This window comes from Ovis canadensis, chromosome 5 (genome assembly GCF_042477335.2).
Source record: "Ovis canadensis isolate MfBH-ARS-UI-01 breed Bighorn chromosome 5, ARS-UI_OviCan_v2, whole genome shotgun sequence".
In the NCBI taxonomy this organism is placed as follows: Eukaryota; Metazoa; Chordata; class Mammalia; order Artiodactyla; family Bovidae; genus Ovis; species Ovis canadensis.
Genome location: NC_091249.1, coordinates 95,520,678 through 95,540,645, shown reverse-complemented (window position 1 = coordinate 95,540,645; position 19,968 = coordinate 95,520,678). Strand labels below are relative to the sequence as shown.

General features: G+C 36.2%; 1 protein-coding gene across 2 annotated transcripts in view; it reads right to left on the bottom strand.

Annotated features, from left to right (window-relative positions):
• The window catches only part of XRCC4 (X-ray repair cross complementing 4), a 291,910-nt gene that overhangs the window by 252,490 nt on the left and 19,452 nt on the right, over window positions 1-19,968 (bottom strand). The window contains exon 2 of one of the 2 annotated variants that reach the window (XM_069592579.1): window positions 6,375-6,523. The exons of the other annotated variant lie outside the window; for it this stretch is intronic. Within the exon in view, the coding sequence (XP_069448680.1) occupies window positions 6,375-6,513 (139 nt within the window). The 5' untranslated portion in view covers window positions 6,514-6,523. The remainder of the gene's footprint in view (window positions 1-6,374; window positions 6,524-19,968) is intronic. 2 annotated transcript variants of the gene reach the window in all.

The window sequence follows — 19,968 nt, the reverse complement described above, 5'->3', positions numbered from 1 at the left end:
AGGTGAGTGATAAAACTGGGATTCATACTTATATCTCTCTGGTTGTTCTGGTTTGAGGTGAAACATATGGGACATTAAACTATTTACTTCCATAATATTAAAAATTAACACATTAGTATGAAATAGTATATAAACAATAAAATCTTGATTAAAGAATCCTTTAAAATATAACAGCTTTCCATAACTTTGGTCCATGTGCCAGCAACTGTCTGGAAGCCCCATGATGGGCAATGAGGAAGAGAGTCTGGGAATGCATCCATGTATCTTTTATAATGAGTTTTAAATAAGTTCTGATATTGAAAATAAGTCTCAACACATTCTCTGAAAAAAGGTAAAAATAAAAATATTCTTGTGCAATTTTACAGCTTCTAAAATACTTCCACATATTTTTTTCTCCCTCTGAAGCATTGCACATTTAAGAAGATCACCAATATCAAATCTATTGATTTTTCAAATACTCTGTTAGCTCTTCTGAAAAAACATGTAAGAAGACAAATGCTTTTTATCTGAGGAATAATTTAATATTTTCTGTTTGGGTTGTTTTGAAGAGTATAAGTACCTACAGAAAGATATTATTGATATTTCACAGAGAAATAGGAAATAATCTATAGAAACTATCTTGAATGTAACTATAGAAAAACTTAAGAAAACACACACACACACACACACAGATAAAATGAACATATTTAGAAAACAGAAAGAGACTCAACAGACTTCAAAAACAAATTTATAGTTACCAAACAGGAAAGGTGCAGAATTGGGGAGGGATAAAATAGGAGTTTGAGATTAACATATACACACTGCTGCTGCTGCTGCTAAGTCACTTCAATCCCATCCCTGGGATTCTCTAGGCAAGAACACTGGAGTGGGATGCCATTTCCTTCTCCAATGCATGAAAGTGAAAAGTGAAAGTGAAATCGCTCAGTTGTGTCCGACTCTTAGCAACCCCATGGACTGCAGCCTACCAGGCTCCTCCATCCATGGGATTTTCCAGGCAAGAGTACTGGAGTGGGGTGCCATTGCCTTCTCCGACATATACACACTACTACATATAAAATAGCTAACCAACAAAGCTCTACTGTATAATAGTTGGAACTCTACTCAATATCCTGTAATAACCTACATGGGAAAAGAATCTGAAAAAAAAAAATGGATATATGTATACGCATAACAATCACTTTTCTGTATAACTGAAACTAATACAACATTGTAAATCAACTATATTCCAATATAAAACAAAAATTAAATTAAAAATAATAAAGTATGTCTACTGATACACCATCTAATAAAAAGTATTTTAAATTTCATTACAATGAAAAGATAGTTTCCTGAAAATATTTAATGGAATATGTTGATTCAATCCATTTATTGAACCCGCCTGCATTGTAGGAGACGTAGGAGACAAAGGTTCAATCCCTGGGTTGGGAAGATTCCCTGGAGAAAGAAATAGAGGCGTCTGGCAGGCTACAGTTCATAGGGTCGCAAAGAGTGGGATACAACTTAGCGACTAAACAACAAGCAAATTCTGAAACTGCTTAATGAGCATCTATTATGTGCCAGGCACTATTCTAGGCACCAGGGATAACAACCATTAGACAGAGAAAAATGCCAGCCTTATGGAGCCTTGATTCAAGTGCTGACATCTTACATATCTTTTCAGATATCTTTTTAGATACTATCTTAGATATGCCCATATGTTACTCCACCTGTGAATCCTGCATTGGTTAGTGTTATGAAATATTTCCTGAGAAGAAGAAAACAAATGAAAGAAAATTATTTATATCTGCACCTCTCCTTTAAAAGATATGTTTTTAAAACAAGGTACCAGTTTAAGAAAAAAATTTACTTGAACATTTCCTGTAATAGTCCATGTGAAATTCTGACTGCCTATTTAGAACTTCAATCCTAGAAAAACAATTTGGTCACCAGTTTTGAATTTTGCACTGGAGGAAGCACAGCTGTAAGCACTCAATGCTCCTTTTAAAAACTTCAGCGACTGGGGATAAAAGCCATGGAAATAATAAAATTCAGTAAGGATACAGATGAACGACGTAATATGGCAAAAAAAGTGAGCAAACCAACAAAAAATAAGGAATTGTTTTCAGGCAGGTAGGATAAAAGAAAGAATCACTTTGAAACTATCTGCAGGTAGGTGAAGATGAAGGTAAGGAAAGAGGGTTCTTTATTTTGGATTTTGATGTAGAATGAACCGAAAGATTATATATTCTAAGTTTGTGTCAGAGCTGAGAAGATACACAGACTTAATAAGTCATCACATCATGGACCCACTTCACTACTCTTCATTCATTAAAAATCCTTTTTCTACTGACTCTGTAACATAATTTCCATTGAAGTCACCAAAAATACCAGTGTTTAGAACAAATATAAGCAGATATAATTATTTGATAATAAAGGTATTGACAAAGTTCAGTTTATTCTTCAGTGAATTTTACTCCAAGATGAGTGATACAAGCTTCTTACTGCTGACTAATTCTTATGAAAGTCAAACAACAATCATCAATCATTAACCCACTTTGTGATTTAACCCTGTGATATAACCTTCTATAATGTTGAAGTGATGATAGACCACATGATAATTAGACCCCAAAACATTCATTAGATAAAACATTGCTAATGGAAAAGAAATCACGGAGTTTAGTGTGTGGGAGATTAAAAGAAACCCCACTTCCTTTTAATTTCACTCAAATGAAAAGAGAAAAAAAAATTACCCAAATTGAAGGTTACAGAAATCAAAAAGTTGTACAAAAACAGGATGAGGTATAGGAAGGAAATTCATTTTCATGTTTCAATTATTTAATTGTTTCAATGTTCTTAATCATCTTATTGTCTATCTATAAAGTGCCAAACCAAATTACATTTATGTATAAGCTTTAACTAAACATGGAAACAATGTTATGCTATGTAGTTACATATTTTATAATTAAAATTCACTCAAGAAAATAAAGTGAATAATAAAGGGTATTAAACATTTGTGAAAAGGAAAACTTAAATATCTTTGAAAACAAAAGGCCATCTTCCAGTGCACTGTAAAATTTTCTGTTTGAAAGTTTGTTCAGTACAGGAAGCCAAAATCTTAACAATCTATTTGTCATGAAGTGATGGGACCAGATGCCTTGACCTTACTTTTCTGAATGTTGAGTTTTAAGCTTACTTTTTCACTCTCCTCTTTTACTTTCATCAAAAGGATCTTTAGTTCTTCTTCACTTTCGGCCATAAGGGTGGTGTCATCTGCATATCTGAGGTTATTGATATTTCTCCCAGCAATCTTGAGTCCAGCTTGTGCTTCATCCAGCCCAGCAGTTAGCATGATGTACTCTGCATATAAGTTAAATAAGCAGGGTGACAATATACAGCCCTGACGTAACCTCTCCCAATTTGGAACCAGTCTGTTGCTCCATGCCCAGTTCTAACTGTTGCTTCTTGACCTGCACACAGATTTCTCAGGAAGCAGCTAGGGTGGTCTGCTATTCCCATCTTTCAGAATTTTCCACAGTTTGTTGTGATCCACATAGTCAAAGGCTTTGGTATGGAAAATAAAGCAGAAGTACATGTTTTTCTGAAAATCGCTTGCTTTTCTGATGATCCAACTGATGTTGGCAATTTGATCTGTGGCTCCTCTGACTTCTCAAAATCCAGCTTGACCATATGGAAGTTCACGGTTCATGTATTGTTGAAGCCTGGCGTGAAGAATTTTGAGCATTACTTTGCAAGCATGTGAGACGAGTGCAATTGAGAAGTAGTTTGAACATTCTTTGGCATTGTCTTTCTTTGGAATTGGAATGAAACTGACCTTTTCCAGTCCTGTGGCCACTGCTGAGGTTTCCAAATTTGCTGGCATATTGACTGCAGCACTTTCACAGCATCATCTTTTTGGATTTGAAATAGCTCAACTGGAATTCCATCACCTCCACTAGCTTTGTTTGTAGTAATGCTTCTAAGGCCCACTTGACTTCACATTCTAGGATGTCTGGCTCTAGGTGAGTTATCACACCATCATGGCTATCTGGGTCATGAAGATCTTTTTTGGACAGTTCTGTGTATTCTTGCCACCTCTTCTTAATATCTTCTGCTTCTGTTAGGTTCATACCATTTCTTCATACCATTTCTGTCCTTTATTGTGCCCATCTTTGCACAAAATGTTCCCTTGGTATTTCTAATTTTCTTAAAGAGATCTCTAGCCTTTCCGATTCTGTTGTCTTTCTCTATTTCTTTGAACTGATTACTGAGGATGAGGAAAGCTTTCTTATCTCTCCTTGCTATTCTTTGGAACTCTGCATTTAAATGGGTATATCTTTCCCTTTTTCCTTGGCTTTCACTTCTCTTCTTTTCACAGCTATTTGTAAGGCCTGCTCAGACAGCCTTTTTTGCATTTCTTCTTCTTGGGGATGGTCTTGTTCACTGCCTCCTGTACAATGTCATGAACCTCCATTCATATTTCTTCAGGTTCTCTATCAGATCTAATCCCTTGAATCTATTTGTCATTTCCACTGTACAGTTGTAAAGGATTTGATTTAGGTCATACCTAAATGGTCTAATGGTTTTCCCCACCTTCTTCAATTTAAGTCTAAATTTGGCAATAAGGAGTTCATGATCTGAGGCACAGTCAGCTCCTGGTCTTGTTTTTGCTGACTGTATAGAGCTTCTCCATCTTTGGCTCCAAAGAATATAAACAATCTGATTTGGGTATTGACCATCTGGTGATGTCCATGTGTAGAGTCTTCTCTTGAGTTGTTGAAACAGGATGTTTGCTATGACCAGCGTGTTCTCTTGGCAAAACTCTGTTAGCCGTTGTCCTGCTTCATTTTGTACTCCAAGGCCAACTTTGCCTGTTACTCCAGGTATCTCTTGACTTCCTACTTTTGCATTCCAGTCCCCTATAAAGAAAAGGATATCTTTTTCGGTTGTTAGTTCTAGAAGGTCTTGTAGGTCTTCATAGAACTGTTCAACTTCAGCTTCTTCAGCTTTAGTGGTTGAGAATAGACTTGGATTACTGTGTTACTGAATGGTTTGTCTTGGAAACAGAGATCATTCTTTCATTTTTGCGATTGCATCCAAGTACTGCATTTCACACTCTTTTATTTACTATGAGGGCTACTCCATTTCTTCTAAGGGATTCTTGACCACAGTAGTAGGTATAATGTCATCTGAGTTAAATTCACCCATTCAGTTTTATTTCACTGATTCCTAAAATGTCGACATTCACTCTTGACATTTCCTGTTTGACCACTTCTAATTTACTTTCTTGGACCTAACATTCCAGGTTCCTATGTAATATTGTTTTTTACAGCATCGTACTTTACTTCCATCACCAGTTGCATCCACGACTGGGTGTTCTTTTTGCTTTGGCTCCATTTCTTTATTCTTTCTGGAGTTATTTCTCCATTCTTCTCCAGCAGCATATTGGGCATCTACCGACCTGGGGAGTTAGTTCATCTTTTGGTGTCATATCTTTTTGCCTTTTCATACCGTTCATGGCATTCTCAAAGCAAGAATGCCGAAGTGGTTTGCTATTCCCTTTTCCTGAGGACCACGTTTTGTCAGAACTCTCCACCATGACCTGTCCATCTTGGATGGCCCTAAATGGCATGGCTCATAGTTTCAATGAGTTAGACAAGGCTGTGGTCCATGTGATCAGTTTGATTAGTTTTCTGTGATTGTGGCTTCCATTCTGTCTGCCTCTCCTCTGAGGGATAAGGATAGAGACTTATGGAATCTTCCTGATAGGAGAGACTGACTGCGGGGAAAACTGGGTCTTGCTTTAATGGGCAGGGCCAAGATCAGTAAATCTTTAATCCAGTTATTACCAAAGACAAAAAAAAATCAAAAGTCGATTTCATAAAATAATAGCCAAAAACCCACATATGGGTTTGAAACATGGTTTACAAAATTTTAAGCTATTATTAACAGTTCTGTTTCATTTTGTTACAAATGTAGTTTATGTTCACTGGAAAATAATTCAAACAATAATATGAAATTAAAAGAAAACAAATACCACTTCACTTTCCTAAGCTTTGGCCTAGCCAATTCACCCTCCTGTTCCTTTCAGTATTTCCCTGGGGTGCTAAGAAATGATACATATAAAAAATACTATTTTATATGTTTTATATAAAGTGATAATTTTTAAAACTCTGATCAAGTACTGTGACTTAAAAGGGTATTTTTCCTCATTTCTATTAATGTCACTTATAGAAAACAGCATTAATATTACAAACCTATGTGTAAATTTGACAGCAGTAACAAGTAAATGTTAATTTTAACCAATATCAATTAAATATTTAATTTAAAGTAGCACTGAGGACTGAAATATAGCACATTACATTAATTTTTATTAAAAAATTCACTTTTAATATTACCTGTCCCAGTCCATGCTGACTGCCCATCAGTAAGTGTAATAACAAAACCAGATCCTAGTGTTTTCTCCCAAGCAACTTGTAGAAAATGAATTATATCAGGTTCAGAAGCAAGATAGATTCTGCTTACTTTTCTTTCCATTTCTGATCACCTGTCATAAAAGAAAAAATAAATATTTTTGCAAGAAACTGTGACTATCAAATAGTGACTTTTCTGTATTGGTCTCTTGAGTTATACAAAGCACTAAGGAAATAAGTAAAAAAAAGTTGTTTAATAGCCAACCATAAACTCTGTAAATCACAGTTCTAGTCAATATTGATTCACAATTTTAACCAATAAGAAAAGCAGAGACTCATAAATGAGAAACGATTTGCCCACGTTGTATAGCTGAATAAAAATTACTGTCTTCAACATTTTAAAAACTTAACATTGAACTATTTATATCCAGGCAGAAGTACATATCTAAAATCCAACTTGGAAGCTTTTCAACTGAACAAATCCATATAAGCAGTACCTAGATCAAGAAGCAGCACATCATGGCCCCAGAACTCATTCTTACAACACCCCTCTTCCAGTCACTACGTCCCCCAAAACTACTTTCTTTAACTGAGATTTGCATTTTATTTTTGCACTTTCACATAAATGTAATACAGCATTTTATTTGTGTCTGGCTTCCTTTTTTCAGCATTATGTCTAAGAAATGCATCCATATAGTTTCTTAGAGTTGTAGATCATGCTCACAATTGTACAATATTCAATAATATGGGACAATTATTTATCCACTTATCCACTAGTGACAGGCATTTGAGTACATTCCAGGTTTTGACTGTCACAAATAGTGCTGCCACAGACATGCTAGCAAATACCTAAGTTTTTCTGTTGGGTATATACCTATGAGTATATGTGTGTAATTTGTGGATCAAAGGATAAGCATATGCTCAGTTTTAGTACCACACAGCCAAAAATTGTCAAAAAGGTTTGTACCAATTTACACACTTGGTATATGAGAGTTCTGATCACTCCATGTTCTTAGACACATTTCCCATCTTTATAATTTTAGCCATTTTGGTGGGTATGTGATACTACATTGTGGTTTATTCACATTTCCCTAATTACTAAAGATGTGAATTCTTTTCATATCTTGATTGCACTTTGAACATCCTACTTTAAGGAATATCTGTTAAATCTTGCCAATGCTTAAGTTGTATTTTTCATATTGACGTTCTTACTGAAATCCTCTGCCACCCTCTTCTTTTGCCTTCAATCTTTCCAGCATCAGTGTCTTTTCCAATGAGTCAGTTCTTTACATCAGGTGGCCAAAGTACTGGAGCTTCAGCTTCAGCATCAGTCCTTACAATGAATATTCAGGTTTGATTTCCTTTACAATTGACAGGTTTGATCTCCTTGCAGTCCAAGGAATTCTCAAGAGTCTTCTCCAGCACCACAGTTTGAAAGCATCGATTCTTTGGCACTCAGCCTTCTGTATGGTCCAACTCTTATATCATATATGACTACTAGAAAGGCCATAGCTTTGACTATATGGACCATACGGATGTTCTTCTATGTTTATCTAAAAGTTTTATAACTGTATGTATCATATTTAGATCCACAATTCATCTGGAACTGAATTTTGTACTTCAATTGTCAAGAGATCAAACTAGATTTTTTCCATGTGGATATCTAATTGACCCAGCACTATGTATTAAAGACTATCCTTTCTTATTGCAATGCTAGGTTACCTTAGTCATAAATCATGTGACTGAATATGTGTACAAGGTTCAATTTTTGTTTTGTTTGTTCTTTGCAGGTGTGCAATTTCATATTATATACTTGGCTTGTCAAGGTTCATTGAATAGTGATTCTGTTACTGTGATCCAACACATTTATAATCTCTCTATGGTTTTGCCATTTAAAAGTTTGATAACCTCTTAGTATTAAAATCACTTATGTAAAATGTTGAGTAGAACAAGCTGAAGCATTGGACTTCTGTGGCTTGCCATTAGAAACAAGATTCTCAGACATCAATTGCTATTATTAGTTGGCTGTATTGCTCGTAACTCCATTTAAGTCATAAGGGTACCAAGAGAGTCCTTGTAAAACCTTAAGCTATAGAAGGGCTTTTCTGGTAGCTCAGCTGGTAAAGAATCCACTTGCAATGCAGGAGATCCTGGTTCAATCCCTACGTTGGAAAGATCCCCTGGAGAAGAGATAGGCTACTCACTCCAGTCTTTTTGGGCTTCCCTAGTGGCTCAGGCAGTAAAGAATTCGCCCGCAATGTGGGAGACCTGGGTTCAGTCCCTAGGTTGGGAAGAGCCCCTGGAGAAGGACATGGCAATCCACTCCAGTTTTCCTGCCTGGAGAATCCCCATGAACAGAGGCACTGAACAGGCTCCCCATGTGTTCATGGGGTCACAAAGAGTTGGACATGACTGCGCAACGAAGCACGGCACAGCACAACAAGCTATAGAGAAGCTAACAAACAAAACTAAAGAAATACCATAAAAATTACAAATACGCCAAAAAAAACATAAAAAGTCAAAACCAGGAACAATGCACACACTTCAAAGATGAAAAACTAGAGAGAGTTATTCTTTAATCACATAGCATGAATCTCTTACCAGATGATCCCAAGAAAGGTAAAAGAATACTCCAATCTTTTATTTGGGGGAACAGCATAAAATTGCCTCAAATTATTATGACCAATCTAAATAATATGATACTCCAAAGGTAAATTATTAATTGCTATTTCATTAATAACTGATAAGTTTTCATCAAAGCCAAACTGTTAAGCTATTTTAATCTGCTTTCTCAATTTAAAACTATTATGTTCTCATAAATAAAGCATCATATTTTTCTCAACAAGTGAATATGAAAATAAAAACAACTCATTCTGTCAGCTCTTCACAAAACTAAGCTGATTTCTCTGTCTGCTGATAGGTTGAGAGGCATGCTTAATTATAGAATACTAGAGCTGTACATAAAAAGTACAAGGAAGCAGAGAAATGGCCAGAATGAAAGAAAAAAATATCTAAAATTAAGAGTGTAATATACCTCTAAATTGATGAATTAGCAATAATATCTAACCTAAAGTTTACTCAGAAAATTATTCTTCTTCCCAGTGAAAAAAAGTTATGGGATAACCATACTTACAGTCACATCAATTAAGTATGCTAACATATTTTAAATATGCAAATTTGTAGGTTTGACTACAACATAATCACCGAAAAAAATATAATTATGTTTAAATATTTCATTTAGTCAATAATTTTTCCTACATTGAGGTCTTCTTTGCCTAGAGGTACTTAATTCTGAAATGCTTCATCCACTTGTAAATATTCTCTTTTAAATCAATAAGTCAATACACTAAACATGCAGTAAATTACCCCACATGCTCTGTAATTCCCAAATTTGAAAATGACTGGAAAACCTGTTACTGCTTTTCTATGCCAATCATTGAAAAAGACATACTTAGAGGCTTACATAATTCTAATGGACCCAAATCCCACAATTCTGGGAGGGCAGAAGGTAATACAAACTACTGATATAGGCCTTTTTTTTTTTCTTTTTTCCTCTACAGAATGTACATACACACACACTTACATAGACCATTTCTTCTTAAAATGTGCCTGAAGAACCCTGGCTATTGTTACCATTAGTATAACTCAGAAATACCCTAAAACAGCAATTGGTATCACTGCTATTTCTTAGCTTGTTTGAAACAAGTAACACATATCTAATTATAGAAAAAATAATTTAAAATTCAATATTTCAGATGCTTATCAGTAAATCCTGCTTTCCACAATAATATAAAAGGCTTTAATCTCAATAATGTTAAAAAGACATTCAGGGGTCATATATTAGTTTTGAGATCTTTGAATTATTTATGTTTGAGATATTTTCCAATTTTCTGATTAACTCTATAGATACTTACCACAGAAAATAAATCGAATGATCAAACTAAATAAACTAAATGAAAGCAAAATAAATGATTTTATTTTAAAGATTCTGTTATTCTAGTGAACTTATATTTGAAATTTTGGATGTTACCACACTTAAGGACTTGATATATTAAAAGTCCAAATTTGACAACTCAGCATCCTATAAGTATTTTATGGCTCAATAGCCTTATAAATGTTTTCCTTATATCAACTGAGTCTTAATTTCCTTATAATATACTATTTGAACCAATTTTGAAAGCACTTCATTCATTTACTTACTGAGGTCACCATCTCATTAACTATCAAATACAAAATTTCTAAGACTCAACCACAGAAACAGAAAAAAAGATGACTTGGAATGTCTTTTAAGATTCAGTAAGAGCGAATCAAGGATCTCTTTGCTTTCACCAGCACTTAACAGAAATATAGCCGTGGGGTTTTTTGCCTCAAGACTAGTACTTGAAGAAAGGGGGTGGAATCCTCTTCGGAAGGACTGATTGATCAGGGCCATAAGAAAGCCTGTGTTTTGTTTTCTAAGGGCACTAAAGGTCAGACTAGTATCAGCACCTCTCCCAGCCAGAGCCAAGGATCTGAGACAAGCTTGCAGGTGGGAACAGCTGGGTCCCGCCCCAGTTTGTCCATCAGTAGCTTTATTGAGAGCTCAGAACAGTTGAGAATTGAGAAGCTTATCTTTAGTACTTTGTATCTTTGATACTTGGCTTCTCTCTTAGAAGAGAAATAAGTTGTTGGCTGGTATGCAATTGATGTGATCTAGACTCTGAACAAATATCATTCACAGTTGCTTCTGAATAAACAAGACGCTTTTTAAATTAGTTCACAAAGAATTTTGTATGCCCTTTTGGATGCTGATAAGAAGCCATGCAGAAGCCAAGTCTCTTAGGTCAGCTCAAGTTAGTGACTACACTGTATCATTGATAACACCATTTTGAACTTGAGCTTCTTTCATTTTCCTTTATAGTAAGTTATGGCTTCCTTTCAGGCTGCTTGGGCTGCAGGTGTTCAAACTTCTGCAGCTATGCCAAGGAGTTGTACTTACAGATCAGAAAAGGCTAAATGCATGTTTCTAATGAAGCAATTAACTTAAGTGCCCCCTTGTTGAGAAAAGTAGGCTGATACCTAAAGTGAGTTCAGAATAAAGATTAGCACACAGCACATGCTGTTAATAGTCTGTAATTAGATGCCTGATCACACTATTTTGTTTGACCTTCCTTTAAAAAAAGAGAGGAAAAGAAAAATATATACCAAAAGTGTGGTGATAAATTTTTTAAAGTTCTATCATACTACAAGCATTCAAGGACAGGACTATATATTATTGCTACATAAAAAGGAAAGAAAGGTTTATGCAACAGTCATTGGGCTAATTACTTCAAAAACAAACATCACACATAATTTCAGAAAAGAAGAGGACTATTTTCTTATTTGTTTAGTACTTTTCTAAAAGCACTGATTATCCATGTTTATCTTTTCAGAATTCCCACACTGAGTATTTTTAATTAGTTTATTTCTACCATTTTCATTATTAATAGCATATCACCTTGCTGGTTGTTGTTATCTTCTTAACCAAAGGATAAATTAAGGTCTTTTTGAAAAATGACCAAGAAATCAATTTACATTTAAAATGCCAAAGCAATTAAAACAAAATTAACCTTCCATAGAAGAAATGCTTTCCTGAAATAACATTTTCAAGTTAAAATTTCATAAACTTTAAGTGTAAAGAATTTACAGGGTGATTAAATAACTTTATCATATCGAGATTTTCTCCACTCAGTTAATTTTGAAAGAAAGGAAGGTGACCATCTGTCCAAGATTCCCTGAAATTTTCCCAGTTTTAACACTGAAAGTCCAACGTCCTAGAAAATCTCTCAACAACCCCAGGCAATCTAAAATGGCTGGTTACCCTAAGTAAGAGTAGAATTTAATTAAGACTGTTGGTATAATCTTGATCAAAAATCTGTAATATACAGCTGACTTTAAAGGAAGACATTAAATAAACAATCTGATGCTTTAGGAATAAAGCACTAGAACTATAAAATAAGTCTAAAATCTAAGGCATCTTTGCCATGAATATAGACTATTCTCAATTATCCCTTATGAGTCTGGAATGCCAGCTGCTAGCATTCCAGATTATCATATTACTGCTCATTTCCTCTGCTTATCTTTTGCAAACACCATTAATAATCATTAGTTTCAGTGATTTGTTCAAATTCTACTTCCTCTACTTTCCTTTCTCTTACCCAATGGAGTATTAAAAAACAATAAAATGGCCTAAATAAATTCCTCACATATAATCTAAGGCCTAGATCCAAAACACCCATAAAATTGGACTCAAAGTTCCAAGACTATGACTTTTTTAAATTTATTACATGGATACTCTTGATTACCAGTAACCTTGGTGGAAAGAACAAGAGCATACTTAACATTGTGGAAACTTTCTAAATGTTCACAAGAATACTTCAGTTCTAATGGCAGAGTTCATATGAGAATGACACACAGAAATGAAGAGATAAGACAGTTTGTGAAATACAATATTATCTTAAGCAACAGTACTTTCTCACTAAAAATTTAGCAATTACGATCTCTTAGGGCTCAAAGTTTTGACACCTTGATCATATTTAAATTCCAGAAAGAGTGAAGAGACTCCTATATGCAATACCATCTGTTAAGGAGGAGACTAAAAAAGTTGTCCTAAAGCTCAACATTCAGAAAACTAAGATCATGGCATCTGGTCCCATCACTTCATGGGAAATAGATGGGGAAACAGTGGAAACTGTGAGAGACTTTGTTTTTGGGGGCTCAACAATCACTGCAGATGGTGACTGCAGCCATCAAATTAAAAGACAGTTAATCCTTGGAAGGAAAGTTATGATCAACCTAGACATCATATTAAAAAGCAGAGACATTAGTTTGTCTACAAAGGTCCGTCTAGTCAAGGCTATGGTTTTTCCAGTGGTCATGTATGGATGTGAGAGCTGGACTATAAAGAAAGCTGAGTGCCGAAGAATTGATGCTTTTGAACTGTGGTGTTGGAGAAGACTCTTGAGAGTCCCTTGGACTGCAAGGAGATCCAACCAGTCCATCCTAAAGGAGATCAGTCCTGGGTGTTCATTGGAAGGACTGATGCTGAGGCTGAAACTCCAATACTTTGGCCACCTGATGTGAAGAGCTTACTCATTGGAAAAGACCCTGATGCTGGGAAAGATTGAGGGCAGGAGGAGAAGGGGCCAACAGAGGATGAGATCGTTGGATGGTATCATCGACTCAATGGACATGGGTTTGGGTGGACTCCGGCAGTTCGTGATGGACAGGGAGACCTGGTGTGCTGTGGTTCATGGGGTCACTAAGAGTCGGACATGACTGAGAGACTGAACTGAACTGAACCCTGCACAGAAGTTAAATAAGCAAGGTGACAATATACAGCCTTGACGTGCTCTTTTCCCAATTTGAAATCAGTCTGTTGTTCCATGTCAGGTTCTCACTGTTGCTTCTTGACCTGCATACAGATTTCTCAGGAAACAGGTAATGTGGTCTGCTATTCCTATCTCTTTAAGAATTGTCCACAAATTGTTGTGATCCACACAGTCAAAGGTTTTGGCGTAGTCAATAAAGCAGAAGTAGATGTTTTTCTGGAAATCTCCTTGCTTTTTCGAGGATCCAACAGATGTTGGCAATTTGATGTCTGGTTCCTCTGCCTTTTCTAAATCCAGCTTGAACATCTGGAAGTTCATCATTCATGTGAATTTGCTGAAGCTTGGCTTGGAGAATTTGAGCATTACTTTGCTAGCATGTAAAATGAGTGCAATTGTGGAGTAGTTTAAACATTTTTTAGCACTGCCTTTCTTTGGAATTGGAATGAAAACTGACCTTTTCCAGTCCTGTGGCCACTGCTGAGTTTTCCAAATTTGCTGGCATATTGAGTGCAGCACTTGCACAGCATCATTTTTTAGGATTTGAAATCGCTCAGCTGGAATTCCATCACCTCCACTAGCTTTGTTTGTAGTAATGCTTCCTAAGGCCAACTTGACTTCACATTCCAGGATGTCTGGCTCTTGGTGAGTGATCACACCATTGTGGCTATCTGGGTCATGAAGATCTTTTGTGTGTAGTTCTTCTGTGTATTCTTGCCACCTCTTCTTAATATCTTCTGCTTCTGTTAGGTCCATACCATTTCTGTCCTTTATTGTGCCCACCTTTGTATGAAATATTTCCTTGCTTGGTATCTCTAATTTTCTTAAAGAGATCTCTAGTCTTTCCCATTCTATTGTTTTCTTCTATTTGCATTGGTCACAGAGGAAAGCTTTCTTATCTCTCCTTGCTATTCTTTGGAACTCTGCATTCAGTGGGTATATCTTTGGGGAAACTGACATCAGATGGGTTCCTCAGGGAAAGTAGCAGAAGAGCATGCCCCCTTACCATCACTTTGATAAGAACAGTCACTACCTGGGGCTTGGGGCAAGTATGTTAGAAGGTCAGTCAAGTGAAGCAGGCCCTGGTTTAGCAGGGGACGTACAAAGCAAGAGAACAGCCATTTTGGGTGGTCTGATCACACAACAGTCCTTTCTACTTGAAAAATGTGCTGCTCAAAACTGAAATGTAACTAAAAGCACTTGTATGAAAACAAGACAAGACTTGTACTGTACTTTTCCCCAATCACAAATCCACCATTTACTTACAACTATACTCATTTATTGGCCTATTTTCTAACGGCAAACAACAGGATGAATGATAAGACTGGGGTACAAATGAGAGTTAACTCCCCCCAAAAGAATCCCTATGACATATCCTCAACTGGTGATACTACTTAATTCAGCCATACAAAAATATTTAGGAACCACATGAAATTGCCAATATGTAACAATTTTTAAGCTACAAAGATGAGAATGTCATGTGCTTCAAATAATACTGTTATTAATATAAACAGGACATCATGACTTAATTGGATAATTACATACATATCTGCCTTGCCATAACTGCTGAGTCTAAGACATTTTCAATCACATCTCTGAACATAGTTTGGATAATTCTAGTAGAAAGAGGTTTCAAGATAAAAGAAAAGATTCAATTCTGAGTCCCCCTAGGTGATGCATTTTCAAATTGAATGGATATTTGTATTCCTAAATTTTAAACCAAGACTCGTACATTTTACTAAGAGTGTGAGTCGTAATGTCTGCAAGGGCTCTGCAGGTCAGGTGTAAGCCCGTGCACGTTCATTGCATGAAGAGTGGGGACGATGGCAAATGGGAAACTTACAAGTGACCCCATAAAGATGCACCCCTGAAATTAAAAAACGCTTGCTTCTTGGAAGAAAGTTATGACGAATCTACACAGCATATTAAAAAGCAGACATCACTTTGTCAACGAAGGTCCAAATAGTCAAAGCTATGGTTTTCCCAGTAGTCATGGACTCGGTGTTTATGGTAATAAGCTGACTTAGGGTGGGTCACTAGCCTCAGGATATGGCTGGTAACCAGGAAGGCCAAAAGATTAAAGGGTTGGCACTTTTTTTTTTTTTTTGAGTGATTATATTTTTATCTATGAAATTTTTAGATGTGACCTGAGAAAAGCAAAGGCTATTCTTCTAAAACAATCAAAAGTTAATCTTTAACATTATTTGTGATTCAAATAAATTATGACCTTTGCTTCAAGATTATCCATTCAATTTACAGAGTTTGGAAATTCAAATGATTAGTACAATATTAATTGTTAGCAGAAACTAGAGCCTCTATATTTTTTTCACTATTTAAATTTCTGGGGGGAATGGGGAGAGACTCCTTATTGAAAGCTTTATTATTATTTTTAATTTTAAAATCTTTAATTCTTACATGCGTTCCCAAACATGACCCCCCCTCCCACCTCCCTCCCCACAACATCTCTCTGGGTCATCCCCATGCACCAGCCCCAAGCATGCTGCACCCTACGTCAGACATGGACTGGCGATTCAATTCTTACATGATAGTATACATGTTAGAATTCCCATTCTCCCAAATCATCCCACCCTCTCCCTCTCTCTCTGAGTCCAAAAGTCCGTTATATACATCTGTGTCTTTTTTCCTGTCTTGCATACAGGGTCGTCATTGCCATCTTCCTAAATTCCATATATATGTGTTAGTATACTGTATTGGTGTTTTTCTTTCTGGCTTACTTCACTCTGTATAATTGGCTCCAGTTTCATCCATCTCATCAGAACTGATTCAAATGAATTCTTTTTAACGGCTGAGTAATACTCCATTGTGTATATGTACCACAGCTTTCTTATCCATTCATCTGCTGACAGACATCTAGGTTGTTTCCATGTCCTGGCTATTATACACAGTGCTGCGATGAACATTGGGGTACATGTGTCTCTTTCAATTCTGGTTTCCTCGGTGTGTATGCCTAGCAGTGGGATTGCTGGGTCATAAGGTAGTTCTATTTGCAATTTTTTAAGGAATCTCCACACTGTTCTCCATAGTGGCTGTACTAGTTTGCATTCCCACCAACAGTGTAGGAGGGTTCCCTTTTCTCCACACCCTCTCCAGCATTTATTGCTTGCAGATTTTTGGATCGCAGCCATTCTGACTGGTGTGAAGTGGTACCTCATTGTGGTTTTGCTTTGCATTTCTCTAATAATGAGTGATGTTGAGCATCTTTTCATGTGTTTGTTAGCCATCCGTATGTCTTCTTTGGAGAAATGTCTATTTAGTTCTTTGGCCCATTTTTTGATTGGGTCGTTTATTTTTCTGGAGTTGAGCTGCATAAGTTGCTTGTATATTTTTGAGATTAGTTGTTTGTCAGTTGCTTCATTTGCTATTATTTTCTCCCATTCAGAAGGCTGTCTTTTCACCTTGCTTATATTTTCCTTTGTTGTGCAGAAGCTTTTAATTTTAATTAGATCCCATTTGTTTATTTTTGCTTTTATTTCCAGAATTCTGGGAGGTGGATCATAGAGGATCCTGCTGTGATTTATGTCTGAGAGTGTTTTGCCTATATTCTCCTCTAGGAGTTTTATAGTTTCTGATCTTACATTTAGATCTTTAATCCATTTTGAGTTTATTTTTGTGTACGGTGTTAGAAAGTGATCTAGTTTCATTCTTTTACAAGTGGTTGACCAGTTTTCCCAGCACCACTTGTTAAAGAGATTGTCTTTACTCCATTGTATATTCTTGCCTCCTTTGTCAAAGATAAGGTGTCCATATGTGTGTGGATTTATCTCTGGGCTTTCTATTTTGTTCCATTGATCTATATGTCTGTCTTTGTGCCAGTACCATACTGTCTTGATGACTGTGGCTTTGTAGTAGAGCCTGAAGTCAGGCAAGTTGATTCCTCCCGTTCCATTCTTCTCTCTCAAGATTGCTTTGGCTATTCGAGGTTTTTTGTATTTCCATACAAATCTTGAAATTATTTGTTCTAGTTCTGTGAAAAATGTGGCTGGTAGCTTGACAGGGATTGCATTGAATTTGTAAATTGCTTTGGGTAGTATACTCATTTTCACTATATTGATTCTTCCAATCCATGAACATGGTATATTTCTCCATCTATTAGTGTCCTCTTTGATTTCTTTCATCAGTGTTTTATAGTTTTCTATATATAGGTCTTTAGTTTCTTTAGGTAGATATATTCCTAAGGATTTTATTCTTCTCGTTGCAATGGTAAATGGAATTGTTTCCTTAATTTCTTTTTCTACTTTCTCATTATTCGTGTATAGGAATGCAAGGGATTTCTGTGTGTTGATTTTATATCCAGCAACTTTACTATATTCATTGATTAGCTCTAGTAATTTTCTGGTGGAGTCTTTAGGGTTTTCCATGTAGAGGATCATGTCATCTGCAAACAGTGATAGTTTTACTTCTTTTCCAATTTGGATTCCTTTTATTTCTTTTTCTGTTCTGATTGCTGTGGCCACAACTTCCAGAACTATGTTGAATAGTAGCGGTGAAAGTGGACACCCTTGTCTTGTTCCTGACTTTAGGGGAAATGCTTTCAATTTCTCACCATTGAGGATAATGTTTGCTGTGGGTTTGTCATATATAGCTTTTATTATGTTGAGGTATGTTCCTTCTATTCCTTCTTTCTGTAGAGTTTTTATCATAAATGGATGTTGAATTTTGTCAAAGGCCTTCTCTGCATCTATTGAGATAATCATATGGTTTTTATTTTTCAATTTGTTAGTGTGGTGAATTACATTGATTGATTTGGGGATATTGAAGAATCCTTGCATCCCTGGGATAAAGCCCACTTGGTCATGGTGTATGATCTTTTTAATGTGTTGTTGGATTCTGATTGCTAGAATTTTGTTGAGGATTTTTGCATCTATGTTCATCAGTGATATTGGCCTGTAGTTTTCTTTTTTTGTGACATCTTTGTCAGGTTTTGGTATTAGGGTGATGGTGGCCTCATAGAATGAGTTTGGAAGTTTACCTTCCTCTGCAATTTTCTGGAAGAGTTTGAGGAGGATAGGTGTTAGCTCTTCTCGAAATTTTTGGTAGAATTCACCTGTGAAGCCGTCTGGACCTGGGCTTTTGTTTGGTGGAAGATTTCTGATTACCGTTTCAATTTCCATGCTTGTGATGGGTCTGTTAAGATTTTCTATAGGGTTGGCACTTTTAACCTCAATCCCAACCCACCTCCAGAGAGGAGTGTGGAGCTGGAGATTGAGCTCTATAAAACCTTTAGAACAAAGAAATGGGGAGGGGGAATGCCACTAGGCTAATAAACAACTCAAAATACTGGGGAGCAGCTCACTCAGTCAATGCACAGAAGATCTGCACTCTAACCTTCCAAATCTTGCCCTATGCATTTCTTCCATTTGGTCATTCCTCAGCTGTATGCTTTTTACTGAACCAGTAAATAAAAACAAAGTATTTTCCTGAGTTCTGTAAGCCATTCTAACAAATTATCAATCCTGAGAAGATAATCAATAGGAACCACCAATTTATTGCACATCAGAAGTATGGGTGACTCAGAACTTGCAACTCGCATCTGAAGTGAGGGCAGTCTTGAGGGACTGAAGCCTTTAACCTATGGAAACTGACACTAACTCCAGGTAGACAGTGTCAGAACTGAATTGAATTGCTGGATACCCAGTTGGTGCAAGAGAATTGAGGAACTGATAAATGGTGGTGGAAAACACACCAATGCTCCACACAAAACAGCCTTAGTCCAGCTTTATGTAAGGCTATTGGTGTATAACCTCTACTAATTCAGAAATTAATTATTTTATCCCCACATTCTTGGAATAGGGAATCTTTACCTAAGAAATATGATCTTTCCTAATGTCACTGGATAAAAAGGTCCAAGTTGGCCTCTCACAAATAGTGACTTTTGAAACATGGCAAGTCAAACATAAGCATTTATTTAGATCCTGTCTGACAACAGGTAGTATGATAGGTGTTGGGAATAGATCTGTGAATAAAATAGACATATCCTCTGAACTCAGAACATTTATGATCTCATGAAGAGAGAATCAAACAAACACATGTTACAAACATTGTGGTAAGAGCCATAAAGAGGTAGAAGAGTTAACTAGGGAACCCTGATTAGACACACCCAGACTGACAGAGTCATAGGAAGCTTTCTGGAAGAAATGAGGTCTAAGAGCTAAAGTTAAGTAGGAATTCTGTATCCACCCTTGCAACTGCACTTTTGCTTAAGCTATTTACTC